This window comes from Desarmillaria tabescens (genome assembly GCF_030435595.1).
Source record: "Desarmillaria tabescens strain CCBAS 213 chromosome Unknown EV420scaffold_24, whole genome shotgun sequence".
Taxonomy (NCBI): Eukaryota; Fungi; Basidiomycota; class Agaricomycetes; order Agaricales; family Physalacriaceae; genus Desarmillaria; species Desarmillaria tabescens.
In genome coordinates, this window is record NW_026848323.1 from 361,219 (window position 1) to 381,548 (window position 20,330).

Below are 20,330 nucleotides of genomic sequence, written 5' to 3' on the forward strand. Positions count from 1 at the left end.
TGAGACGGCACGTAAGAAACCGTACCGTTTGACCATAAAAGACCAACCCTAAGCCAGTACGGTGAAGGAGGTTCTCAATCGCCTTCGGCAGGCATAGTCCTGAGTCAGAGAGATGATAGTAGCACGTCTTCAGTTTTACAAGTATGCGTATATGTGGTGAGTTAATATTACTATTCTCGTAGATGGGTTGTTGCAAAGATAGGGAGTTGCAGCCAGGTACCGACTACTAAAAATACAAGCCACAACGCTGTATCATACACAGCGGTCAGTAAGATAGCTACAACGCGATGATAGGAGACCCACCTCATCCTCCCAAGGGATTAAGCGGGGCCAAAAGGCCCACAAGCAAGCGACCGATAATTGCGAGCACAGGCAAATCACTTCCTGCGAAGACGTCTAGGTCCACATTCGTAGTTTTTCGTGGGGACCTTCGGGAACATGAGAGTTTCTGCGTCCGATATCTCCTGCTCAATAGTCTCATCCGCATCCCCCGCTCGTCTCCCCTTTGCGGTATAAAGAGCCTGGAACAATGCTTCCTCAAGGGGGATCAAGTCGAGCCGTGCGCTCAATGGAACTTCCCTCTCCCCGTTGATCATGTCAAGCGTTGGAACGACATAGCGTCCAAGGCCGCCAGGGCGCTTATCCCTCTTCATCGAGGCAAGAAGAAGGGTCAACAACCGGGGATCCATCAACTTCATATTTTTATCCAGCTCCGATTCGCCTAGAAACGCCGACATCCAATGTTTTTTATCGTGGTGAATCTGCCGAGCGAGATGCTCGACGACGTGCTTAAACGTCTTGGCATTTACGGGAATTCCAAACTTTGTGAAACCACGAAGGCAGACGAGGGCGCCGACGTAATCGCTGAGGGTGAGAAACATGAGAAGCATCGAGTTGAGCAGTTTTTGGTCTCTGTAGAGTTCACCCATGTCAACGGATGAGGTTTTGGACTCTTCGGTATTGAAATGAATGGCAACCATGTCACGATAGAGATGACGGGGGGTAAACTGGTCCTTTCCCTGTACCCAGTGCTTGCGTCTAGGCTTGTAATAATGTCCCATAGCGGAGCAGAGATGCTGGAAGGTGTACGCATCGGGACCGATACCTGTGGCAGCGTGCAAGTTTCGAAGGACTTCATAGTATGATAGAACGCGTGGGTAGATCCAGAATGAACCGAGTTTGATTTCCCGAGAAATGAGGACGTTAAAGACAGAGGTATCGGCACCGATGTCGTGTTCCTTCATGAGATTCATGACCCGCTTGAGAGAGGTCTTGTCTTTTATACCAGTGTCGGACATCCGCGCAATGACGGATACGAACGGCCGAAGAATCTCCTCTTCATTACCGGGTCTCAGCTTCCGCAAAGATTCGAATGCTCCATCCAAGTCACCTGCCTGTGTCTGCAAGCTGACGAGCTTGTTAACAACTGCGATAGATGGGACATAACGCTTTCCCCTAGATCCTTTGCTCTTGATAAACATCCCAATGAGTTCTGCCCCCGCGGTAGCATCCGACGACCAGTCAAATGCATTCATGAGAGTCAATAGCTGCCTTTCTTTGAAAGAGGGCGTCGCAAATAACCGACGAAGACCAACCCTCGACCACCCTTTCTGTTCTGGCGGCGACCTCAGCCACTGTGCCACCTTGAAGCAAGCTTTGAGACGGTCAGGAATCCGCAGTCCCTCCGCCTCCATCCTTTCATACACAGATATCCCCACATCCCAAGACCGGTGCCGAACGAGCAACGTCAGGATCTTTTGGAAGACAATATCCCGAGATGAGGTATATGCGTCGCGATGGTTGAGTTTCTTCTGCACAAAGGCTCGAACATTACCGCCGCGGCGCACAGGAGACGTGAGTAGCGCAGAAAGTTGGTTCAGGGAATTGAGGAGCCTCTGGTGGTTCCCTGAGTCTCTTTCGCGTTGCCATTGTGCGATGGTCGAGGTAAAGGTGCGAGAAGGGAATAATTGCCGCGCCCATCGTCCCGCATATAGGCCTCCTCTAATCATGAAAAGCGGTCATGCAGAACGGTAAATTCCCAGCCTGGACGCGACGAGGAAGTGGTGGTGGCTGAAGGAAATTTTGTGCACAGCCACAGCAGTGTGCAAACAACGCGTCTCGGCAACTCTCGGCAATCGCCAAATAACGTGTTGATGACAAATGCTCTTGAAGCCTAACAGCGACGTTCCTCCACTGTCACAACGGTCAAGCATAGTGACAGCACAGAGGTAAGAAAACCATAAAATGCCTCGGCGACGTACGTGTTTTCCTTAGCTTATATACCTTCAGGACTTTGAGGGAATCAATTACTCCTGTGCACTACGTTTTGGCAGATACTAGTGAGAGAGTTGCCTAGAATTTGAATGTTTATCTGATTGACAAGGTTCAGTAGAAATATCTCTTCACATTGTCCACCGATACCCCCCTCAGAAAACCTACCACATAGTGAAGTCGAATTTTGCAGACAAGATTTCGATGATGGTGGGATTCGAACCCATGCCATATGGCGGTATCTCCAACCATGACTCTGTATCTTTTTGACCCACTTCTGTTCCGAGTGCGCGTCTCGTCCTCGAGTGCACGTGTTTTAGTCGGTGAAAGTTATGGGCATGCCAGGATTTCTCTTCTCCTTACACTTCTACCAGCTTCCTCAAGTTTGGCATCACCCACGTTGCGATGACTTCGGTGCTCGGTCGCTGGCTGCTCTAAGAACTGGGGTCGACACTCCCGAGCTCGGTGTTATGTCTTTCTAATCATGATAATGACTCAAATGCATAATCTTTGTCTTTGCTTACTACGTTGTCTCTTGGTGACAGACTCGAGTATTGTTTGACTCACACGGAAACTGCCGAAAATCATGACAAATGTTATCTAGCTGAAAGGGGGATTACCGACCTTTTGCTCACTAACCATCCTCGAAGATGATGAATAATCTGTTTTCCGCGGTTAAATTATTGTCAGGGCCTGAAATTTTTTTCGCATGTATAAAGGCGGCCGACGATGATGAGAAGGCATCAACCTCCCCCAAGCTCTCCTTTCCCTCACCCCCTAGAATTGTATCGCCATGGTCCAAGACATTTTCCGCGACTCGACCATTGGCCAGGCCATCAACTACATCTCAAATGGCCGTATCTTTCCCTACGCTGATCAGCGACCAGACTTCAAAGTCTCTTCGCATTTCCTCCTTCCATCATCTCAAAGACCGTCGACAATTGTGTCCCCAGAATCCGACGCGACAACGCTGTGCGGTGACCTAGAAAAATCTAGAGGTCCATCAACACCAGGAGTACAACTCACGAGGGAGTCCACTCTGTCTGTAGATCTTGATTCAGAGAAGCAAAAGCAGATCGATGTTGCTCTCAGCTCAGATCCATACATAGTAGGGTGGTACGGCGACGACGATCAGGATAATCCAAGGTTTGCTTCATCTCTTCCCTGGATCGATATATTTTCTCAATTCTATTCATAGAAACTGGTCTCCTGCGAAACGCGCCTTTGTCGCGTTCAGCATCAGTTTTTTGACCTTCAGCGTGTATATCGGCTCAGCCATCTACACACCGTCGATTCCCGGCTTGATGGAAGACTTTAATGTCACTCAGACCACCGCCACTCTCGGTCTCACGCTGTATGTTCTTGGTAAGCTCTTCCATGTTTAACTCAACTCCGTCACCCTGACACACTTAATCAGCGTACGGTATCGGACCCATGTTTTTGGCGCCTCTTCAAGAACTTCCGGGGATAGGCCGTAACCCGGTGTACATGGCTACACTGTTCCTATTCGTCATCTTCCAGATACCCGTCGCTGTCGCCAGAAACATGAGCACGGTTCTGGCGTTCCGATTCCTCACCGGGTTTGTCGGCAGCCCTGCCCTCGCTACGGGAGGTGCATCCATGGCGGACATCTATCCTATGCATCAATTCCCATACGTTCTGGGCATCTGGGCGCTCGGAGCTGTTGCTGGTCCCATTACCGGTCCAGTTATCGGAGGATTCGCAGCCCAGGCTAACGGATGGAGGTGGCCTCAGTACGAACTCATCTGGATCGCCGGATTTGCGCTTATCTTCCTTCTGCTGCTTCTGCCTGAGACCTACGAGCCAACCATCCTGTTGAAGCGCGCACAGCGACTTAGGAAGCTCACAGGAAATCAGGAGTTGAGGTCACAAAGCGAGAAGGACAAAGAGGGCGAGTCTTTCGGAGAGGTGATGCAGGAGGCACTGATCCGTCCCTTCATTCTTGCCAAGGAGCCAGTTTTGATGTTCGCAAACGTCTATCTTGGATTTGTCTGTGAGTACCCCCACGCTGTTTGGGTAGAATTCCTAATTGACGGTATTTCTTTCAGACGCTATCTTTTACCTGTGGTTCGAAGCTTTCCCGCTTGTTTTTACCGACATCTACAATTTCAACTTGGGCGTCAGTGGCCTGCCTTTCCTTGGATTTGTTGTATCCGGCGCCATCACTGTAGGTACTTTTATTTTCGTCAAATCCCGGTACTAACCCTTTTGTTCTCTAGTACACTGCATACGTTTTCTATCAGAAATATCACATTGCACCTAGGTTCGCCAAAGCTGCAGCTGCAGGCGTCGACATTGCACCAGAGATTCGCTTAGAGATCGGTTTAATTGCAAGCATCTTCATCCCGACTAGCGTTCTCATATTTGGATTCACCTCGAAGGAGAGCATTCACTGGATTGTTCCCATCATCGGCTCCGCGCTCTACCTCCCGGGCATCTACCTCACCTTCCAAAGCATCCTGACATATATAACTTCAGCATACCCTACTTACGCCGCATCGGTCCTCGCTGGTAACGACCTCTTCCGCTCCGCCATCGCCAGCGTCTTTCCACTCTTTGGACGTGCGTTCTTTGTCAACCTCGGTCTGGGCCCGGGATCTGCCCTCCTCGCTGGTATCTCCTTCCTGCTTATGCCGGTGTTTTGGGTACGTCGCATTCAAGTCCATACTATTTTTACAAGCTGACCCTTTTGTTACAGTCACTGTGGAAATGGGGACATGTCTTGAGGAAGCGCTCGGCCTATGCGGCGAGCCCATAAAAAACGCTCAGCACCTCCCACTACTTTTAATCAGCTTTCGCTGCTGTCTTTGCGCTACGAAAAGGGAACGGCGTGCCAAATGGCAAGAACTTGGAACGATTTGGAATATACCAAATGGAACGTGCCTGCACGATAGAGTCATATAGAGCTATATCACTAGTAACTTGCATCGTTTGTATTTCTAGGCATTGAGACAACGAATACCAATCTATATTAATTCAAGAAAACTATTTGATCGAGTGTATCTGATGGTTACATGGTATGGCCTATAATTCCGTTACGGTTTGGTTAGAGAATCGAGACCATAGTGACATGCCTAAGCAAGGGCCACAACATGTTGCTCAGTCGGTCAGTGTTGAAAGATCAAACTTTGTGGGATGCTTCGAGTGCTCCGTGATTTCAGGAGCTATTTATTCAAGTCAAACAACGCGCTCAAAACACGTGAGTGTGCTCCTATATTATATAAATTATGACCAATTCTTTGTGCCTTCAAATACGTCTAAGTAGTATACTTTTCCCGTGTATTCCCTGCTATTATACCAGGAAAAAAGAAGATCCTAAGGTGCAGAATTGAACAAGGATTCAAGCTTCGAAAGTTGGACAATGGAATTGGAATATAATCTATAAATTTACGAATTTCAAGGCTTCAAAAGTAAAAGACTTGATGAGAGTGGGATTCGAACCCACGCCCTTTCGGACCAGATATTGCGTAATCACCATATGATTGGGTCCTTAGTCTGGCGCCTTAACCGCTCGGCCATCTCACCATGCATATGATATAATGTTATTCTTTACACAACCTAATTTCTCGCGTTCTTCCTACTCATAAGGTATACCATACTCAGCCCACTGGTTATCCTCCAGTAGATAGTGTTGGAAAACGGGGTATCGGTTCGTTCCCAGTATCACATGCGCGGTAGCAAGCCAATAGTATTGCGCTTGGCTGAGCTCTGCAAACGCATGAGGATCTACGCTACAGTACCTACTTTTATACTAAATGTACTTTTACTAGAACTTTCCACGCTTTTCCTCAGACTTCTTCCTTAATAAGCAACTTCGGCATGATGCCGGATTGCCAAATCCCAACAGATAGCAACCCGTTATTCTGCACAGTAGATACCACAAATTTAGCTTATTCCAAGCAGCATTACGTAGTCACAAAATTTGTACACATAGGCCCTGAAGGGCTCAAAATGAGACCATGTATACAGCTCAATGGAGGGAAAATGATACCACAACACGTAGCTGTTGTTCAATTAGTTTACTGGAGCAGAATGGGGTACAGTCACATTGCGCACGATCAAGGGTGCATTATCAATGGCGAATGAGAAGCCTGTGGGTAAGGTAGGAAAGTGATGCTTTAAGTCGTCGCATTTTTCCCGCACTGTTTCAGCTTTTGCAGCTTTACGATTCCCTCAACCAGCGGTCCGTGGTATCTTTCCATAACAAACAGCCTTAGGAGTGTGTGGATATGACATACCTTTACATCTACAGCTCCGGAGTCATTCAGAATGCGAGCCGAGCCGAGTCGAGCCGTGGCTACACTATCGCCGGACCGGGAAAAATTGTGCGCGAGCGCTGCATTTGACTGAGTACCTTCAATTTCAACCTTTTTCGACAATCGGTAGTCCATGATACCGATGGGTACTGAACGGAAGTGTAAATTATGACACCTCAGTTTAAGTGAAAATTTCTGCTTTTGTGTAAGCCTACAGATACACGATGAGTATCGGTAAGTTAACAGTCATATACGAGCAAAACATACAAGTCGAAGAGATTGTAGACATTGGACATGGCTCTACGGCGAGACCATGTAACAACTTGGAAGCGCGTGTCGGTGCCAATGAAGCTACAGTGACGGTGATACTCACATCTTCAATACAGGAGCGTTTGTAAGAAGACACTGACATCCCCTCCACTCGGTTACGTTCCATTCATTATTCAACCCTGAGCAGCTCGAACGGGACCGGAGAACATATGTACTTAGCGTTACCCACGTCAATACTAAAGAGCGAAAAATTCCATCGGATTATCGTAAGTGGCGCCAAGGTATATATGTGGCGAAACTTGATGCTGACAGTTGAGATCGGCAATGGCGGGAGCGAAAACTCGACGATGTCGTCGGAAATGGTCAAAATGTATCATCATAAATTTAACCTATAAAAATTCAAGTCCAATCCCAACCTGGATACCTCTCCTGAGGCCATCACTTTTATTTGCCACCAGAGGTAGTCCAAAATTGACCTCCACCCTTACGGGATCAAACCGATAAATGAGTCCAGCCCCCGCTGAGACAGATGGTCGCGTTATCACGTCTTTCACGTTCTCAATCACCGAGCGAGCTGTAGCTCAATGAGTATGGTGAAACAGTTGAAACAGCTTGTAGTCTTACATCTATCCATGTTGTCTAATCGCCCAGCATTTATCCATGCGTGCGTTTTGAGTGGCCAATCTGGCTTCAAAGGTAAATTTGATACAACGCTGACTCCGGCAGACCAATACATGTCGCCTCCCAACGAATCTTCTGCGAATGGGTGTCATTTAAAGAGCATACAAAGAGCCAGGGGGTTTTACTTACGACCATCTCTCGGACCAAGACCATTGGGCTTAAAGGCGCGAACAGACATCGGTCCCCCAAGTTGGAACCGGTCAGAGAACAAAGTTGGCCGCGAAATACCAAACATCAACCCCGAGCGGAGGGCCAAAGAGGCGGACTTGGCTGCAGGATTAGAAAAAACAAGCACCGAAATAAATCACACCCACCACTCCTGACAGAAGCGAGCGAGAAACTTGTGTCTCTGCTTCCGCCTTGTAGAATGACGCGTCGCCACCCAAGCCTGCCACTTCCTGGTAAAGCTTCGCGTATAGACCTCGTGAAGCACTAATCCTATCGTCTCGGGTATCCAGCGTGTACGCGTAAGACACAGACGACTTGGATGTTGCACCTGCAGCTTGCCGGATACTACGTATCGTCAACAGAGATACAACAGTGACAATGATGGAATTTACCTCATGGACGCGGTCGGCGTCAGCCCTCCGATATTCCTTAACACTCCTTCATATGCTAATTCATGTATCCCCGTAGTTGGAGTCCCATTCTAAGCAGAACCGACGATGAAAACCATAGGCGTAAACACAAAACAGGCGGCTGACCTAGCTCACCCTGAGAATAGCTTTGAGGCCCTGAAGAGACTCCCAGCAACTAGCGAAACTTGTATTATCACGCTGCATCGCAAATACAGCAAGCTCTGCTCGTGTATCCAAATCTGGCGTTATTGGCGCTGACAATGTTCCATGGTAAGACTGCCTCGTTGTCGTTCCAGTAGAAACATTCGCTTCAAACATTTCCGCGCCTCCAAAAACATTCCGAACACGCGCAGTGATGCTCTAGCAGGATATGAGAACAAATCAGAGGAAGAGAAAAGCAACACACCGCGCTGCCTTCGTTGTTCCCAAACACCGTAGCGGACTTTACGAAAAAACGGCCTTTTTCCTTCGCTTTGATGACTACGTCGACGTCCCTTGGACTCGCTAATACGTCTCTCGCACGCTCAAGTCGTGTATCTACTGACTCAAAGATATCTGCCCGCTGCAGGACATCCGAAATTCGGCGCGTTGCGTGGAGAACCTCTTCGACATTGCTACCCTCCGCCGTCGGTACCAAGGGCTTCACCAAAAATCCTATGAACGAATTTCTAGTGTTTTCAGCCCCTTCAACGCGTACTGAATGTATGCGCAACGGCGTTAAGAGGTTGTTGTTTATCTGGTCCACTTCAGCTTTCGCCCAGGAAAATTGAGGGCAAACGCACCAGCTCTGATAGATGCAGCACAGCTGATTCGTACTCTCCTCTAAGCTTCCGTGCCCTGCGAGCTTCCGCCCATTTCAACAGATTCTCGATATCATCCGGTTCTTGGTCTCGCAGAGACGATGAATTTTGCAAGGGGGGGCTCAAGGGAGGAGTACTGCCTGAATCCATGCAAGGACGCCTAGAAATTATTTGAGTCGCCCTTTATATGCATAGAATACGGCCATACCAGCTACCGAAGCCAAGAAAATTGTCGCTGCCGGTTCGGAAAATAATGTGGCGATGGTAAAGACTCAAGAGGTGATTTCTATTTTCGGCTTTGATGCGGATGTACTTACTGTGAAGATGGTTTCATCAAGAAAAAGAAAAAGAGCGTCGTATAAGGTCAGAAATCCGTTATGTATTACACCCAGTTACTACTAATACCCTGAATTGATTAAATATTTATTTAGAGTTTAGTGGTATGTACTGTGGGCATGCATGTAGGGGGGAAAAATTAAACAAGCTGGAAAGCAGATCCACCTGCTGCGGCATCGAGTTCTATAATCTCGTTCAAACCTTGAGAAAGCAGGAAATTAGAGCCACGCGTTAGCATTAATATAAGCTAGGACTTACCCATGACCTCGAAGAATTTCTTAGGATCCATCCCCTGGGCAGAGATAAAGTCTGTGCCCGTCTTCTTCAAAGACTTCATCGCAGCGCGACAGGCATGTACCATAGCAACACAGGACACCAAAGAAAAGACTATGTAATAATTAAACTTTGTTCACCCGGCCGAAGGAGGCGGAAGAAACTCACTGATGATCTTAGCTCCCATTTGCTCAGCTTCAAAGTATGTGAAGGACGGAGTCAAACCGCCGGAGATGACGTTCACGAGGACCTAGTAATATGTGAGAACAAGAAGGCCAAATGAAAGCCGAAGACATACAGGAGTAGGAGCCAAAGCAGCGACGGTGGATTCGAGCAAGTCCTTAGTCTTCACACCCTCAATGAAGCAGACATCAGCGCCAGCTGCTGCTGCCAGCTTGAGGCGAGCGATAGCTTCATCCATGCCCAACACTTGAGCGGAGTCCGTTCGCCCAATGATAACCTGTCCGAACCGTCAATATCGCACTCTGGAAAGTTGTTGGTAAAGCAAGACTTACAAAGTCCGAACCCCCCGGAATACTATCACGAGCGATAACTGCAGCGCGGATGCGAGTAATGAATTCCTCTCGTGAAACGACCTGCTTGCCCATAAGGTGACCACACCGCTTGGTCTGCACCTGATCCTCAATATGGCAGGCAGCTATTCCTGCTCTGGCATATTGACGGACAGTGCGCGCGACCATGGCAGGTCCGCCGAAACTGAAAGAAAGTCATTAGGTTGGCAGAAAAAGATAGAGTTAGTACACTTACCCTGTGTCTGCGTCGGCGATGACTGGCACCGATGGGTTCAAACTTGAAACCATTTGTCCAGCCTTGAGAATGATGTTAATAAATTTCACGAGAATTAACAAAGGAAAGAATCACTTACACCGACAAAGTCGTTGAGAGTAGCAATGGCCAAGTCGGGTTGACCCATACGCGAAGCGGTAGTGGCGGCGCCACTGAAAAAATCCATTGATGAGTCTATGGTTCACGAACGCGTATAGAAATGAAAACCACCTTTGATAAAGGCAATCGAAACCAGCCTCTAAAGCACACCGTGCGCTAATTCCGTCACAGATGCCAGGAGCGACCTTTCATTATTTCTTTAGCACATTCTCATTCGTTGAATGGTAATCACCCGACTTACGACAATACCTGGGCGAGCAAGCATTTGACGAAGGCGAGTAGCAGGGTTCTCAGACAGCGGTCCCTCCAAGTAGTTCTTGGGGTCAAGACGAGCATTATAGTAGACGCCTGACTCTCGTGACGGTTCTTCAACGGCAACGAGAGCAGGAGCCGCAGGCTCGGAGGCGGGGGTCTCGAGGGCAACGGAGTAGCTGGGAGCGGGCATGTCGATGGATACAAGGGGCTTGTGAGTATCTCTGGAACCGATAGAAGATTGGAATCGCTGGGGATGGGAAACCGAGAATATTTTTCTGGTCTTTTTATACAGGTCTACGAAATGTTCGTGCTGCCATTACGGGGCTAGATAGCCGGGCCGATAAAGCAGGATCCTGATGAGCCAGGTCGTCGGATCTCCCCTTGGACATACGAGGATCATGTACAGACACGCGAGTTTGTGTCTATAGAATATCTTGGCGATCGGTATTAGATCGGGAATAGTAAAGTCGTTGCAAAAGTAACAATTCTGAGTGTCGACTCGTGTCTTGGCATGCCATCGGACTTTGATAGGACTTTGTTCGAGCGTAGTCCTAGCGGGGCGCAGTGTGGTTCGCTCCACCTACCCGCTGCTCGAAAGGCACACACCTGAGAATGTTCTATTAGCCAAGGACGATAGATGAACAATCAGACAAACGGAAAAAAAGATGTACTACCGATGTGACAGTATCAAGGAACAAACCACCACGACCCGGTCGAAGAGAAGTCACAGGTGCACGACATGGACTTGGCGGTGAATCTCAGACAGTAGTCACGAAGCATCGAAGGTAACTGTTAGGATCATCCTGAAGGACCAAGAAACTCTTGATAGTCATGTATTAGTCGTATTCAGAGCTTAAGCGTCCCATGGAAGCGCTGGCGACCCTGGAGCAGGGGAATCGGACTCGACGTGGGCTTGAAGATTGTCCGACATCACTTCGAACTTGGCATTTTCAGCGGGCCGCAGTTAATCTATCAAGCATACATGCAGTGAGTGCCCCGAAAGTCCTCTATCAAGGCTCCGAGTGCAGAAAGTCGTTGTTTGCGGAATGCCGGCAAAGCAAAATCGCCTAAGATCGTGGAAGATGTGAGCCGGTGGGCGGAGTTTTGAGAGTGAAGAATATTTGCCAGAGAAATCCGTCAGAAGGTAAGTTCCTCCTGTGATGAGGAAACGCCACTGTACAGTAGAGTCTTGGCCTTCTTAGAAGTGCAGTGACTTTTAAGGCCTTCTACTGTGACCTAGCTTTGCATAGAGCGCACTTGATATTTCCGACTAGGCACTCTAGAACAAACAAGAACCTCGGCTTGGCAGGGAAGCCTTCTGTTGCCGTATTGAAGTTGTAGATCTGCGCCGGTTATTAGTAACTCTGGTTCTTATCAGCCTGAGAGATATACTTACAGTTGATCCACCATTTCCATCTTACCAGATAGTTTTAGCGTAGCTGGAGGAGAAAATAGCCACCAAACGGATTCGAAGTTCAAAGAACAAGTTGAAACAGTCCAAAACGGGAATGCATGTCACGGTCATGTGATCTGACGTGGCGTGACAGACGCGCCGAGTCATTGCTCTAATTTAGGGTTCGCTTCCGACTCTCACTACTTCTGACTAAGTAGCTCATTCATCTTCGTTCTTCCTACTATCATCTACAGATGCCAGCTATAAGAACTTCTGTGAATCCTATTCCTTCATCTACAATCCTCGAACCCGGCCCATCACTCGGTTCGGAGCTTCGAGGCAAAGTGGCGAAAAGTCGGGAGCTACCATGTAAGTTGCGGTCTGTCTGGAGAAACCGTCAGCGGGACTGAATTCATGGTGACCTAGGCGATACTTTCTACCCCATTCAACCATCCGAAAGAGCTTCATATCGCACCAAGGACGGTAAGGTACGAATCAGCTGGCCACCTCTAATGACAGAATCATCTGAGAATCTACCCATTTGACTCCAGAAAGTCACACCGTACCAATGGGAAGTCTATGATTTTACGCGAAAAATCCCCTGCGGTAATGTAACTACGTACAAGGCTGTCAGTTCAGCCATCGGAGGATCACCGCGTTCAGGTGCGTTTCGCGATCGTTATCCCTCCGGGTTGAAACATCTAGAGCTTAATTTTCTGGACAGTCGGGGGAGCCCTGAGAAGCAACCCATTTGCCCCATACGTTCCCTGTCATCGAGTGATTGCCAATAACCTCTTTGTCGGGGGCTTTTTTGGTGAATGGGGACCAGAGGCTAAGACAGGCACACAGGTCAATCGTAAATTGGCCTTGCTCAAAGAAGAAGGTCTGCTGTTCACACAAGATGGTTACCTTGAAAATATAGACGGAAAGGCTATCTGGCAGCCGGATGCCCAGTAGTACTGGGACCAGTCAGCTGGACCGGTTTGCATCAGCTGGTCGAGACATGTACCCTATTCAAAGAAATTCATTCTATGCCTAGTTTGACTGACTACATCACAACGCGGGGAACACTACTAGGCAAAAAGAGGGCACCAAAGTACAGCGAGTCCAAGTCCTTTAACCGAAAGTTCTTCCTTACCCAACGACCCCTGTTTTAGTTACAGTTAGCAACGACGTCGCTGCCGGCAGAGATAGTATCATTGAGCTTGGATTGGGCCTCTGCAGTCGTCGCGTCTCCCCTGTTGGCCGAAAGTCACAACGGCTGGTAAGAACATGTGCAAGGTTCGAAGAGAAATAACTTGCGTAGTAATTCCATTCAGTGCCGTCTGAGCAGAAAGCAACCCGTTCTTGACTTGGTCGCGAGCATCAGCAGGAGCAGTCTTCCCTGTCAAGAGGGCTGCAGCAATGGTCTTGATACCGGCGCTCGCGGAGTCTAATCCCGTCTGCGCGTCAGTGACTGCAGTTCCTGTAGCAGTGGAATTGCTAAGGCATCAATCAATATGCGTTCCATGCATTTATCGAGTCTAAAAGCGTGTTACCTGGTATCAATGTTACTGACCGCCTTTTTCGTGGCTGCAAGACTGGCAACTGTCTTGAGACGCGCGGCGTTGCATTGGACATCACCGATCTGGCGGCTATGAAGAGGAACTAAAAGTATCATCAGTAAAACATCTATCAAATTTTCGAAACACTCCATCTACCAGCTTCAACTTGGAAGAAGAAAGCCATCAAGGCTACAGACAAAAGGGCGATAAGGAAACGAGCCATTGTTGAAGGATAAGTGAAGAAGACGAAGAAGTGTTGAAAGCGTAGGGAAAGCTGAAAGGGCGACACCAGGTCTAGGGGAAAGTGGAATGGCGGGTTTCAAGATGGTCCAAGCTACTTATAGTTGGCATCACAGTTCGTGCCAGCCACTTCCGTGTCGAAAACAGCTTCATTGACGTTCGAAATGTATGCCATGCGGAACCAGCGTATAGCCTCGAGTTGACATAGCGATTTAAATCAGACCGGCCAGGATGAGAAGAACGAGAAGACCGACTGAGATTCCAAAGGACGTTGCTTAATTTCGCATCCCGATGTAGAGGCTCTGGAATAGGGGGCTCTGGAATATAATTTGGCTCAAATAAATCATCCAGGTAGATCACACCAATGTACCCGTTGCATTCTGAAGTCCAGCACGGCAGCGATTGGAAGCCTGTCAAAGCCCACAGATATGGCGCCGTATCTGAACAGCTGCCGGCAATACACTTCAGCTCAAATGAATTGTTTTCCAGATCAGAGCAGCTCACTCGCCTTGCAATCGAAGTCCAGCACGGAAGCGGTTGGAAGTTGTCCGCATCACCGAACATGACGACACACTAGGTGAAGTAGCTGCCGGTGCCATTACTTATGAATTTCAATGGTCCGTTAATCGGGGTTCAGGGACAAAATTGGTGAAGAACAAATAAGCACCAGACGATCTGCGGAGAATGACACGGCACCGTAAGGTTGGCTTTCACACGCTTTTCCGGGTGCAAAAGACTTCTATTGGTGGCGGTAGACGGTTGCTGTATATCCCCCAAAACGCATAAATACATAACAATTGGCACATATGAAAACGAACGGTAAAGTATTTTTAGAAGCTCAAAGGGCTCGGAGAGCGTTGGCACCTGGTCAACCCCAGTCCGTACGGTTCCATTCATGCAGTGTCTTCAACACCTTGCATATCGGCTTGTGCCTCGGCCAATTAGCTTTCTGACACTCCTGAGTAGAAAGTACAAGTGAGATTTTGAATCCAGGCAGCAGATACAACACCAACCTTCGAGCAATATCTTGTTTTGCACTTTCCACATCCCTTTCTTACCCGGGAGTTGCAAACTACGCATGATGAAAGCAGCCCGTCATCCGAGCGCTTATGAAGTTCTGCGTTCAGCTGTCGGAGCTTTGCAAGACCGCACGGGAGAATCTGCAAACAGTTATTTCATTAGTAGCAGTATCAACCAGATCAGCTCCCACACTCAGGTTTGACGAACCACGATGTTGGAGGGATCTTCAATCCTATACCCATGTTGTCCGTCCGCAAACTGCTTGGGCATACCATTCTTAATACAAATCATGTGTCCCACCTCGCAATCTTTGGCATCTGCGACTGGATTGTCCGTGTAGAAAGCAACTACCCAATAATTTCCCGAAAGCTTATCCTCTACTCGAAATACAGGCCGGAAGACGGATTCGTTTGATACAATCTGGGTGCATGTCCGACATCAACAGTACGTCGATAGACAGGTACAGGTAGCAGCTAACCTCGGTAAGAATGTACCAGCTCTCTTTCTCTTGAGGGGGGAGCACAGGTACGTGAGCGATATCGGGAAATGCAATAACATCATCAAGATCTAGAGCATAGCGTGTCGGAGATCCCGGCATCTGGGTATTCTGCATACTTGGCGCGGGGTAGAGCTCAGTGATTGGTCAACGTTGCAGTCAAGGTCAATCCGGAGTTCCGGTCCGGAGACCGCTTATTGTTACATAACTTTCAGGGTCAGCTTTCAGTTACGGTGCCAGTGAAAGACGATTTGGAATATATGTAAAATGACCGCAAAATATGCAGCAACAATTTATCCTACCCAATATTCAGGTCCAGGTGTACTCTTTGCCCCATCCTTTTTGCAGCAATAGTATCATGGAGTGTCCCGGAAGCCCATCAGATATTGCATGCTCTGGAATGCGGCCTAAGTACAAGATAAAATGATCAGTTTCTGGAACTATCTGCTCTTCTGCCATATCACGTACCACAGGAGAGTATTGCGGGATCCTGCAAAGTAGCAGCGATCAGTTGAGAGACTGTCTTCCGTATCAAAGAACTTACATATGTCCACTGAGCGCTACCTCTATGAAAGTCAATCCTCGCTCAGTGTGCGATGTACCGAGAACCCCGACACCATCAACGATGAGGCTGTCATCTTCAATGGGTGTTTGGAAACCTTGTAATCCATTCCCTGATGGATCATCAAACATTCAGTCAGTCCATTTGGCCATCATCGAACACGAACAGCGATATTCACGTACATGTCATACTGAAAAAGCAGATATTGTATACACTCAGTCAGTGCTACCGCGAAATTTTTATGCTCACTTTTGGATCACAATTCTCGCCCTGAATGAATAACTGTTAACAGGAGCGAAGTAAATTGATGATGCTAAAATACATACCCTTCAGCAATCAGAATGAAGTCAGCGAGGCCATGCGCGACGACCGTGCGATTACTCTTCTCAATAACATTCGGCAAGACGGTAAACGAAGAGGGAAGGCTAGAATCCCCCTGAGGGAATACATTAATATTAGAGCACTCGGTCCAGTCCACGTCAACAGGAGCATGAATAGCTTCCTTAACATCTTGACGATCAAAGTATAGCGGAGACAACTGAATGTCTTCGAAAGATCCTCTAGAATCAAATCAGTGATAGGTTGCCCTTGGGAACTCTGACGCTTACGGGAACCCAAGGACATCCCAGAGAACCGGGAAAGTATCGAAGATACGGTAGATGTTGAATGCGGGGTTAATGGCAAAAGCCGCATTGAATATGGTGTCCCATAGATCGCATCCCCTGTCGGCTTCAGTTGACCGTCCGGGAAGCGGAAGGAGTCCTTTGGGAGGATACGTCGCAAAGGTCTTTGTATATCCGGAGTAGTTGCAGGCGGCAGCTTTGTCGTCAAGTTCGGAGAGGAACTCTTTCCTAATCCCCACGTTCAACAAAAGTATTTGTATGCATGGCGTTAATACTAACGTGAAAGCAAAGACTCCTTCGTATTTATGGACAAAGTCGACAGCAGGAATTTGTTCTTGGACGACATCCCATCCGAGGACGGCTATGTAAATGATGGGCGTGTGAAATAGAAAGAATCATGGTCGAGGTACGTACGATCAGCGATCCATATGCCTTTCAGCTCCAAATCCAGGTCACCAGGATGTTCGTAGATGTAATTGGCGATGTCTAGCATATCAACATCGGATAAACTGACGGCCGCCGATTGTACTCACAAGGAACATACATTCCTGCGTACTGGACTCATTCATCAGCAATCACCAAACTGACATGATAGAGGAATTCCACCTACACTTTCACCCGTGACATACAGCTTCTTCCCCTTCAGTTCCGAGAAGACCTCCAAGAATTGTTGGAAGAAACCGACGAGTTGTTCCGCTAAATCATCTTCATTCTATTGGATGACAATCATTGGCCTATGTAGCGACATAAAAGGTGGAACATACCCGTATCGTTGGGGTTCCTTGAGAGAAGCCGGTTCCAACTGGTTGCTCAACCCATAGGACACTCGAAAGGTTGGTCCAGCTCATATCATTGACGATGGGCTTGGCCGTTCCGACTCCCCATTGAAATGGCTATGGAATGGTGAGCAACAACGATAAAGACTCGAAGATATAACCTACCCCATTCTCTTGCAAAAAGCCTTCCAGGGAAGAACATCCAGGACCACCATTCGTCCTGAGAGAGCGTAAATCACGACTAGTGCAAATATCAATCAACATGACCCTTACCAGAAAATGAGGTCATCCATGCTGCCTTGCGGGCCGGGAGGGAAGAACCAGAAGAACAGCTGAACATGAAACGCGTGTTGATTACACTGATTAATATTACGCCGGGCGGACTGACCTTTCGCGTCTCATTGGGATTCGAAGAGATAGGCATCAATCCCGACCAACTGGGTCCTACGTCAAAGTCGACCTCAGGAATGTTTGCTCCATCGACAAAGAACTCTATCGACGCTGCCGGTGAGCCAAATGCCGCAATCAGATGGGTAATAATAGCGCACCAGATGCCTTGGGATTAGAGAACGTGATGTTCTGTACTCCCGCACGCCGCTCAAGGTCGAAAGCGACGTTGGGTTGTGGTATGGAGCGCCATCGTTTTGCTGCCTCGAGCTGTCGAGCCTGAATTTCGCTCTTGTGAATTTGACGCGCGCCGTGTGCGGGGGCGACTAGGCCGAGGAGAATCGTCACCAAGCGTAGGAACATGACCGTAGGTGAGGAATTGAATTTGCGTGGAGAGCACCGCACTATATACCGTCACCGGGTAACCGGGGCGTAGCGCGAGAAGCATTGCTGACTCTTATTATGTCCAACCGTGGGTGGCTTACCATGCAGATAAGTACTGGTTGACGCTATATTTAGGCCCTCAGGCGTGAGGGGTCGTCCCTGAAGCACATGCAGTGAAGGGCTGTATGATTATTACTGATAAGCTATCCCGCATGCTCTAAATCTAAAGAGTCTAAGCTGTAGTAATGTAACACATCGACGAGCACCCACTCAAATGGTGCCTAACACGCAATGCCTGACAAAGTAGTCATGGAAACGGTCGTCGGGGGTCAGTTCAGGATGGAAGGTTGTGAGCAAATGGCGGCCTTGTCGAAGGGCCACGATGGTCTTCGGATCTGAGTCGTCCAGACCTGAAAGAGCTGGGGGTAAAAGTTCTGCGGGTAATCGAGCGAGGACTTGTATTGGCTTGTCTTCAGGAGAACATGAAAGTTCGAGGACGACCTGTACAAAACAAATGAATACAATGCCGAGAAACAATAGAGGAGGGGGGAATTCCGAAGAATTCTGAAGTCAATTTCGGAGGAGACGATCACACAACGAGAAGCGTTGCAGACTACAGTTCTGGTGATGGATATCTTCGTGTGATGCACACCAGCAACACTCTAGTCCTGCAGAATGTGCGAAGACAGACTGCCTCGAAATCGGCTCCTCTGACTTGAATCGACATCATACCACGTACCGGAGCTCGTATAAAAACACCAATAAACGGAGTTTCTGAATTTTTCATTCCCTCGACACTTAACGGCACTTCGAAGGACTCCACCTATAATATTCGGCGTCAATAATTATACAAGAGCAGACGAATCCTCGTACTTGCGACCCCCAGCCATTTCGAGCAATCGATATCGATATTCCTTGCAGCAGCTCCTGTCCCCCCTTTTTCGCGCCAACGACTGATTGTGCGAGGAGAATGGCGCCAGCACAGGTCCCCCAGACAGGTTTGGTTTTCACGAATTCCCTCAACGGATCTAGAAGACCTGATAGGCGTGCTAGAAGTGCAATAGTAGTAGATTCTAACAGATACTTTCAGCAATGAAGTCGGCTTTTTTTGTACGAAGGAAGGCTGACCTCCGCCGGGGATAATGAGACCATCGCAGACGGCCAATTCTTCGGGGGTCCGGACTAGCACGACTACTGGGCGAACGGGCAGAGATAGTCTGTGTACGACCGCCTGATGCTCCGCGAAGGCTCCCTGCAAAGCTGCAGTAAAGATTTTAACATTAATGGGTCGCTATGGTTGAATTATTGGACTCCCTCACCAAGAATGCCAATCGTTACTTGGACAGCCATGGCGATGAGTCAGAGAGCGGGTCGACGGCGCTCCGGGGCTTGTCTTTTGCCCTTTTGTCGATGTCGCGATCGGATTCCACCAATACTATAGAAATACTTTTCCTGTTCTGCCGGAAGAACAGCAAAACACAGTTGTGCTCAGAATGCATCCTGAAAGATTGAAAATAAAAAGTTAATAGAATTCCCAGCGCCAACGGCCGGACCGCTGAGGCCGTCGTGACTCTGTGACATCGTGACATGAAACAAATTTTCCGAATTTTCCAATTTACACAATTTACATAATCGGTGACTCGGGTAAGCGTTACGTGACAAATGTCGGAACATTTTGTGACCGTCTGTCGGCGCCGCCACTTTTCTTTCTCTTTTACCACCACCATGTCCGACCTCGACGCTGACCTCTACGGCGGTTCGTTAGCCTTCGTATTCCTTCAAAGAGATATTTATTAACGTACTTTTTAGATCTTTACGATACCGATTTTGCTGATCAGCCGTCGGACGAAAAAACGACGGCAGCCCCGGAACAAGCGCAACCAGAGCCAACACCGACGCCGGCCTCGAAACCGCAAGAAAGTGCCCCAGCGAAACCTTCACCACCTTCAATTGATGTTAGAACACCCTCTTACTCGACACCGGCAGTCCAAACGCCAATAGCGCCTACGATATTGCCGCCAACACAGCAAATTCCGACGTACGAGCAGCCGCAGGATGACTATGGAGACTCCTCGCGGGCTGATGGAGGTTACCAGAATATCTCAGTCGCTGAGCGGACCATACGGCCCTCAGAAATGAAGGACGAGGGGTAAGATATCCATTATCATTTGTTTCAGGGTGCTGTGGCATCGCGTCTACTGTAATCCAGCATCTTTAGATGACTGTCGCGTAGTCGGTCCGTCTGTCATCTACACCAG

The 20,330-nt window shown here is 48.3% G+C and overlaps 9 protein-coding genes and 1 non-coding gene across 10 annotated transcripts; 2 read left to right on the forward strand and 8 right to left on the reverse strand.

Annotated features, from left to right (window-relative positions):
• Window positions 1-149: 149 nt before the first annotated feature.
• Window positions 150-2,077, reverse strand: EV420DRAFT_556761 (uncharacterized protein). The gene is made up of 2 exons (XM_060482563.1): window positions 304-2,077; window positions 150-247 (listed from the first exon to the last, which is right to left on the reverse strand). Exon 1 carries the CDS (start codon window positions 2,007-2,009, stop codon window positions 378-380), a length of 1,632 nt encoding a protein of 543 aa, XP_060329208.1. The 5' UTR covers window positions 2,010-2,077; the 3' UTR covers window positions 150-247; window positions 304-377.
• Window positions 2,078-2,784: 707 nt separating this feature from the next.
• EV420DRAFT_556814 (major facilitator superfamily domain-containing protein) lies at window positions 2,785-5,290 on the forward strand. The gene is made up of 5 exons (XM_060482564.1): window positions 2,785-3,417; window positions 3,470-3,636; window positions 3,689-4,285; window positions 4,341-4,459; window positions 4,512-5,290. Exons 1-5 carry the CDS (start codon window positions 3,065-3,067, stop codon window positions 4,974-4,976), a joined length of 1,701 nt encoding a protein of 566 aa, XP_060329209.1. The 5' UTR covers window positions 2,785-3,064; the 3' UTR covers window positions 4,977-5,290.
• Window positions 5,291-5,712: 422 nt separating this feature from the next.
• On the reverse strand, window positions 5,713-5,817 carry EV420DRAFT_t164. The gene has a single exon. It is a non-coding gene; the product is annotated as a tRNA-Leu (tRNA).
• Window positions 5,818-7,051: 1,234 nt separating this feature from the next.
• Window positions 7,052-9,412, reverse strand: EV420DRAFT_556880 (surface antigen-domain-containing protein). The gene is made up of 8 exons (XM_060482566.1): window positions 8,860-9,412; window positions 8,484-8,813; window positions 8,213-8,437; window positions 8,060-8,148; window positions 7,814-8,012; window positions 7,629-7,764; window positions 7,443-7,574; window positions 7,052-7,392 (listed from the first exon to the last, which is right to left on the reverse strand). Exons 1-8 carry the CDS (start codon window positions 9,025-9,027, stop codon window positions 7,208-7,210), a joined length of 1,464 nt encoding a protein of 487 aa, XP_060329210.1. The 5' UTR covers window positions 9,028-9,412; the 3' UTR covers window positions 7,052-7,207.
• EV420DRAFT_556872 (oxaloacetate acetylhydrolase) lies at window positions 9,190-11,174 on the reverse strand. The gene is made up of 9 exons (XM_060482565.1): window positions 10,634-11,174; window positions 10,504-10,577; window positions 10,373-10,445; window positions 10,255-10,316; window positions 10,002-10,203; window positions 9,785-9,946; window positions 9,655-9,736; window positions 9,472-9,600; window positions 9,190-9,414 (listed from the first exon to the last, which is right to left on the reverse strand). The coding sequence occupies exons 1-9, from the start codon at window positions 10,835-10,837 to the stop codon at window positions 9,353-9,355; spliced, it is 1,050 nt and encodes a 349-aa protein (XP_060329211.1). The 5' UTR covers window positions 10,838-11,174; the 3' UTR covers window positions 9,190-9,352.
• A 1,053-nt stretch (window positions 11,175-12,227) lies between these two features.
• EV420DRAFT_1552803 (6-O-methylguanine DNA methyltransferase) lies at window positions 12,228-13,091 on the forward strand. Its single transcript, XM_060473520.1, has 4 exons — window positions 12,228-12,409; window positions 12,467-12,528; window positions 12,592-12,703; window positions 12,765-13,091. The coding sequence occupies exons 1-4, from the start codon at window positions 12,295-12,297 to the stop codon at window positions 12,995-12,997; spliced, it is 522 nt and encodes a 173-aa protein (XP_060329212.1). The 5' UTR covers window positions 12,228-12,294; the 3' UTR covers window positions 12,998-13,091.
• Window positions 12,890-13,924, reverse strand: EV420DRAFT_556962 (uncharacterized protein). The gene is made up of 4 exons (XM_060482567.1): window positions 13,741-13,924; window positions 13,579-13,687; window positions 13,343-13,522; window positions 12,890-13,278 (listed from the first exon to the last, which is right to left on the reverse strand). The coding sequence occupies exons 1-4, from the start codon at window positions 13,805-13,807 to the stop codon at window positions 13,194-13,196; spliced, it is 441 nt and encodes a 146-aa protein (XP_060329213.1). The 5' UTR covers window positions 13,808-13,924; the 3' UTR covers window positions 12,890-13,193.
• A 622-nt stretch (window positions 13,925-14,546) lies between these two features.
• On the reverse strand, window positions 14,547-15,529 carry EV420DRAFT_1552809 (uncharacterized protein). Its single transcript, XM_060473521.1, has 4 exons — window positions 15,323-15,529; window positions 15,052-15,264; window positions 14,838-14,984; window positions 14,547-14,782 (listed from the first exon to the last, which is right to left on the reverse strand). The coding sequence occupies exons 1-4, from the start codon at window positions 15,455-15,457 to the stop codon at window positions 14,693-14,695; spliced, it is 585 nt and encodes a 194-aa protein (XP_060329214.1). The 5' UTR covers window positions 15,458-15,529; the 3' UTR covers window positions 14,547-14,692.
• On the reverse strand, window positions 15,506-18,229 carry EV420DRAFT_557139 (Alpha/Beta hydrolase protein). Its single transcript, XM_060482568.1, has 16 exons — window positions 17,850-18,229; window positions 17,690-17,793; window positions 17,575-17,633; window positions 17,467-17,521; window positions 17,290-17,418; window positions 17,136-17,237; window positions 17,059-17,080; window positions 16,940-17,011; window positions 16,805-16,886; window positions 16,511-16,753; window positions 16,229-16,462; window positions 16,152-16,172; window positions 16,085-16,092; window positions 15,885-16,014; window positions 15,809-15,830; window positions 15,506-15,747 (listed from the first exon to the last, which is right to left on the reverse strand). The coding sequence occupies exons 1-16, from the start codon at window positions 18,049-18,051 to the stop codon at window positions 15,697-15,699; spliced, it is 1,536 nt and encodes a 511-aa protein (XP_060329215.1). The 5' UTR covers window positions 18,052-18,229; the 3' UTR covers window positions 15,506-15,696.
• A 113-nt stretch (window positions 18,230-18,342) lies between these two features.
• EV420DRAFT_1621236 (glutamine amidotransferase subunit pdxT) lies at window positions 18,343-20,194 on the reverse strand (the record flags this gene model as incomplete). The annotated part of the gene is made up of 5 exons (XM_060475675.1): window positions 18,343-18,573; window positions 18,812-18,895; window positions 18,946-19,145; window positions 19,201-19,363; window positions 20,192-20,194. 5 exons carry the CDS (start codon window positions 20,192-20,194, stop codon window positions 18,343-18,345), a joined length of 681 nt encoding a protein of 226 aa, XP_060329216.1.
• Between the last annotated feature and the right edge of the window lie 136 nt (window positions 20,195-20,330).

Excerpts from the sequence above, each read along its gene's own strand:
- EV420DRAFT_556872 (XM_060482565.1), bottom strand. The coding sequence starts at position 10,837 with ATGCCCGCTCCCAGCTACTCCGTTGCCCTCGAGACCCCCGCCTCCGAG. Across the intron at positions 10,317-10,372 it reads CTCTCAACGACTTTGTCGGT|GCTGGACAAATGGTTTCAAG; the intron begins GTAAGTGATTCT and ends ATCATTCTCAAG. Across the intron at positions 9,601-9,654 it reads AATGGGAGCTAAGATCATCA|TCTTTTCTTTGGTGTCCTGT; the intron begins GTGAGTTTCTTC and ends ATTATTACATAG.
- EV420DRAFT_1552809 (XM_060473521.1), bottom strand. The coding sequence starts at position 15,457 with ATGCAGAATACCCAGATGCCGGGATCTCCGACACGCTATGCTCTAGAT. Across the intron at positions 15,265-15,322 it reads GCTGGTACATTCTTACCGAG|ATTGTATCAAACGAATCCGT; the intron begins GTTAGCTGCTAC and ends ACATGCACCCAG. Across the intron at positions 14,985-15,051 it reads AAGATCCCTCCAACATCGTG|ATTCTCCCGTGCGGTCTTGC; the intron begins GTTCGTCAAACC and ends AACTGTTTGCAG.
- EV420DRAFT_1552803 (XM_060473520.1), top strand. The coding sequence starts at position 12,295 with ATGCCAGCTATAAGAACTTCTGTGAATCCTATTCCTTCATCTACAATC. Across the intron at positions 12,410-12,466 it reads GAAAAGTCGGGAGCTACCAT|GCGATACTTTCTACCCCATT; the intron begins GTAAGTTGCGGT and ends ATGGTGACCTAG. Across the intron at positions 12,704-12,764 it reads CGGAGGATCACCGCGTTCAG|TCGGGGGAGCCCTGAGAAGC; the intron begins GTGCGTTTCGCG and ends TTTTCTGGACAG.
- EV420DRAFT_557139 (XM_060482568.1), bottom strand. The coding sequence starts at position 18,051 with ATGTTCCTACGCTTGGTGACGATTCTCCTCGGCCTAGTCGCCCCCGCA. Across the intron at positions 17,081-17,135 it reads TGTATGTCACGGGTGAAAGT|TACGCAGGAATGTATGTTCC; the intron begins GTAGGTGGAATT and ends GAATGAGTCCAG. Across the intron at positions 16,173-16,228 it reads TTCATTCTGATTGCTGAAGG|GGCGAGAATTGTGATCCAAA; the intron begins GTATGTATTTTA and ends TTATTCATTCAG.
- EV420DRAFT_556962 (XM_060482567.1), bottom strand. The coding sequence starts at position 13,807 with ATGGCTCGTTTCCTTATCGCCCTTTTGTCTGTAGCCTTGATGGCTTTC. Across the intron at positions 13,523-13,578 it reads GTCAGTAACATTGATACCAG|CAATTCCACTGCTACAGGAA; the intron begins GTAACACGCTTT and ends TTGATGCCTTAG. Across the intron at positions 13,279-13,342 it reads GCACTGAATGGAATTACTAC|GGGAGACGCGACGACTGCAG; the intron begins GCAAGTTATTTC and ends TTCGGCCAACAG.
- EV420DRAFT_556814 (XM_060482564.1), top strand. The coding sequence starts at position 3,065 with ATGGTCCAAGACATTTTCCGCGACTCGACCATTGGCCAGGCCATCAAC. Across the intron at positions 3,418-3,469 it reads GACGATCAGGATAATCCAAG|AAACTGGTCTCCTGCGAAAC; the intron begins GTTTGCTTCATC and ends TTCTATTCATAG. Across the intron at positions 4,286-4,340 it reads CGTCTATCTTGGATTTGTCT|ACGCTATCTTTTACCTGTGG; the intron begins GTGAGTACCCCC and ends TATTTCTTTCAG.
- EV420DRAFT_556880 (XM_060482566.1), bottom strand. The coding sequence starts at position 9,027 with ATGGATTCAGGCAGTACTCCTCCCTTGAGCCCCCCCTTGCAAAATTCA. Across the intron at positions 8,013-8,059 it reads ACGCCGACCGCGTCCATGAG|TATCCGGCAAGCTGCAGGTG; the intron begins GTAAATTCCATC and ends GACGATACGTAG. Across the intron at positions 7,575-7,628 it reads TCTTGGTCCGAGAGATGGTC|AAGATTCGTTGGGAGGCGAC; the intron begins GTAAGTAAAACC and ends ACCCATTCGCAG.
- EV420DRAFT_556761 (XM_060482563.1), bottom strand. The coding sequence starts at position 2,009 with ATGATTAGAGGAGGCCTATATGCGGGACGATGGGCGCGGCAATTATTC.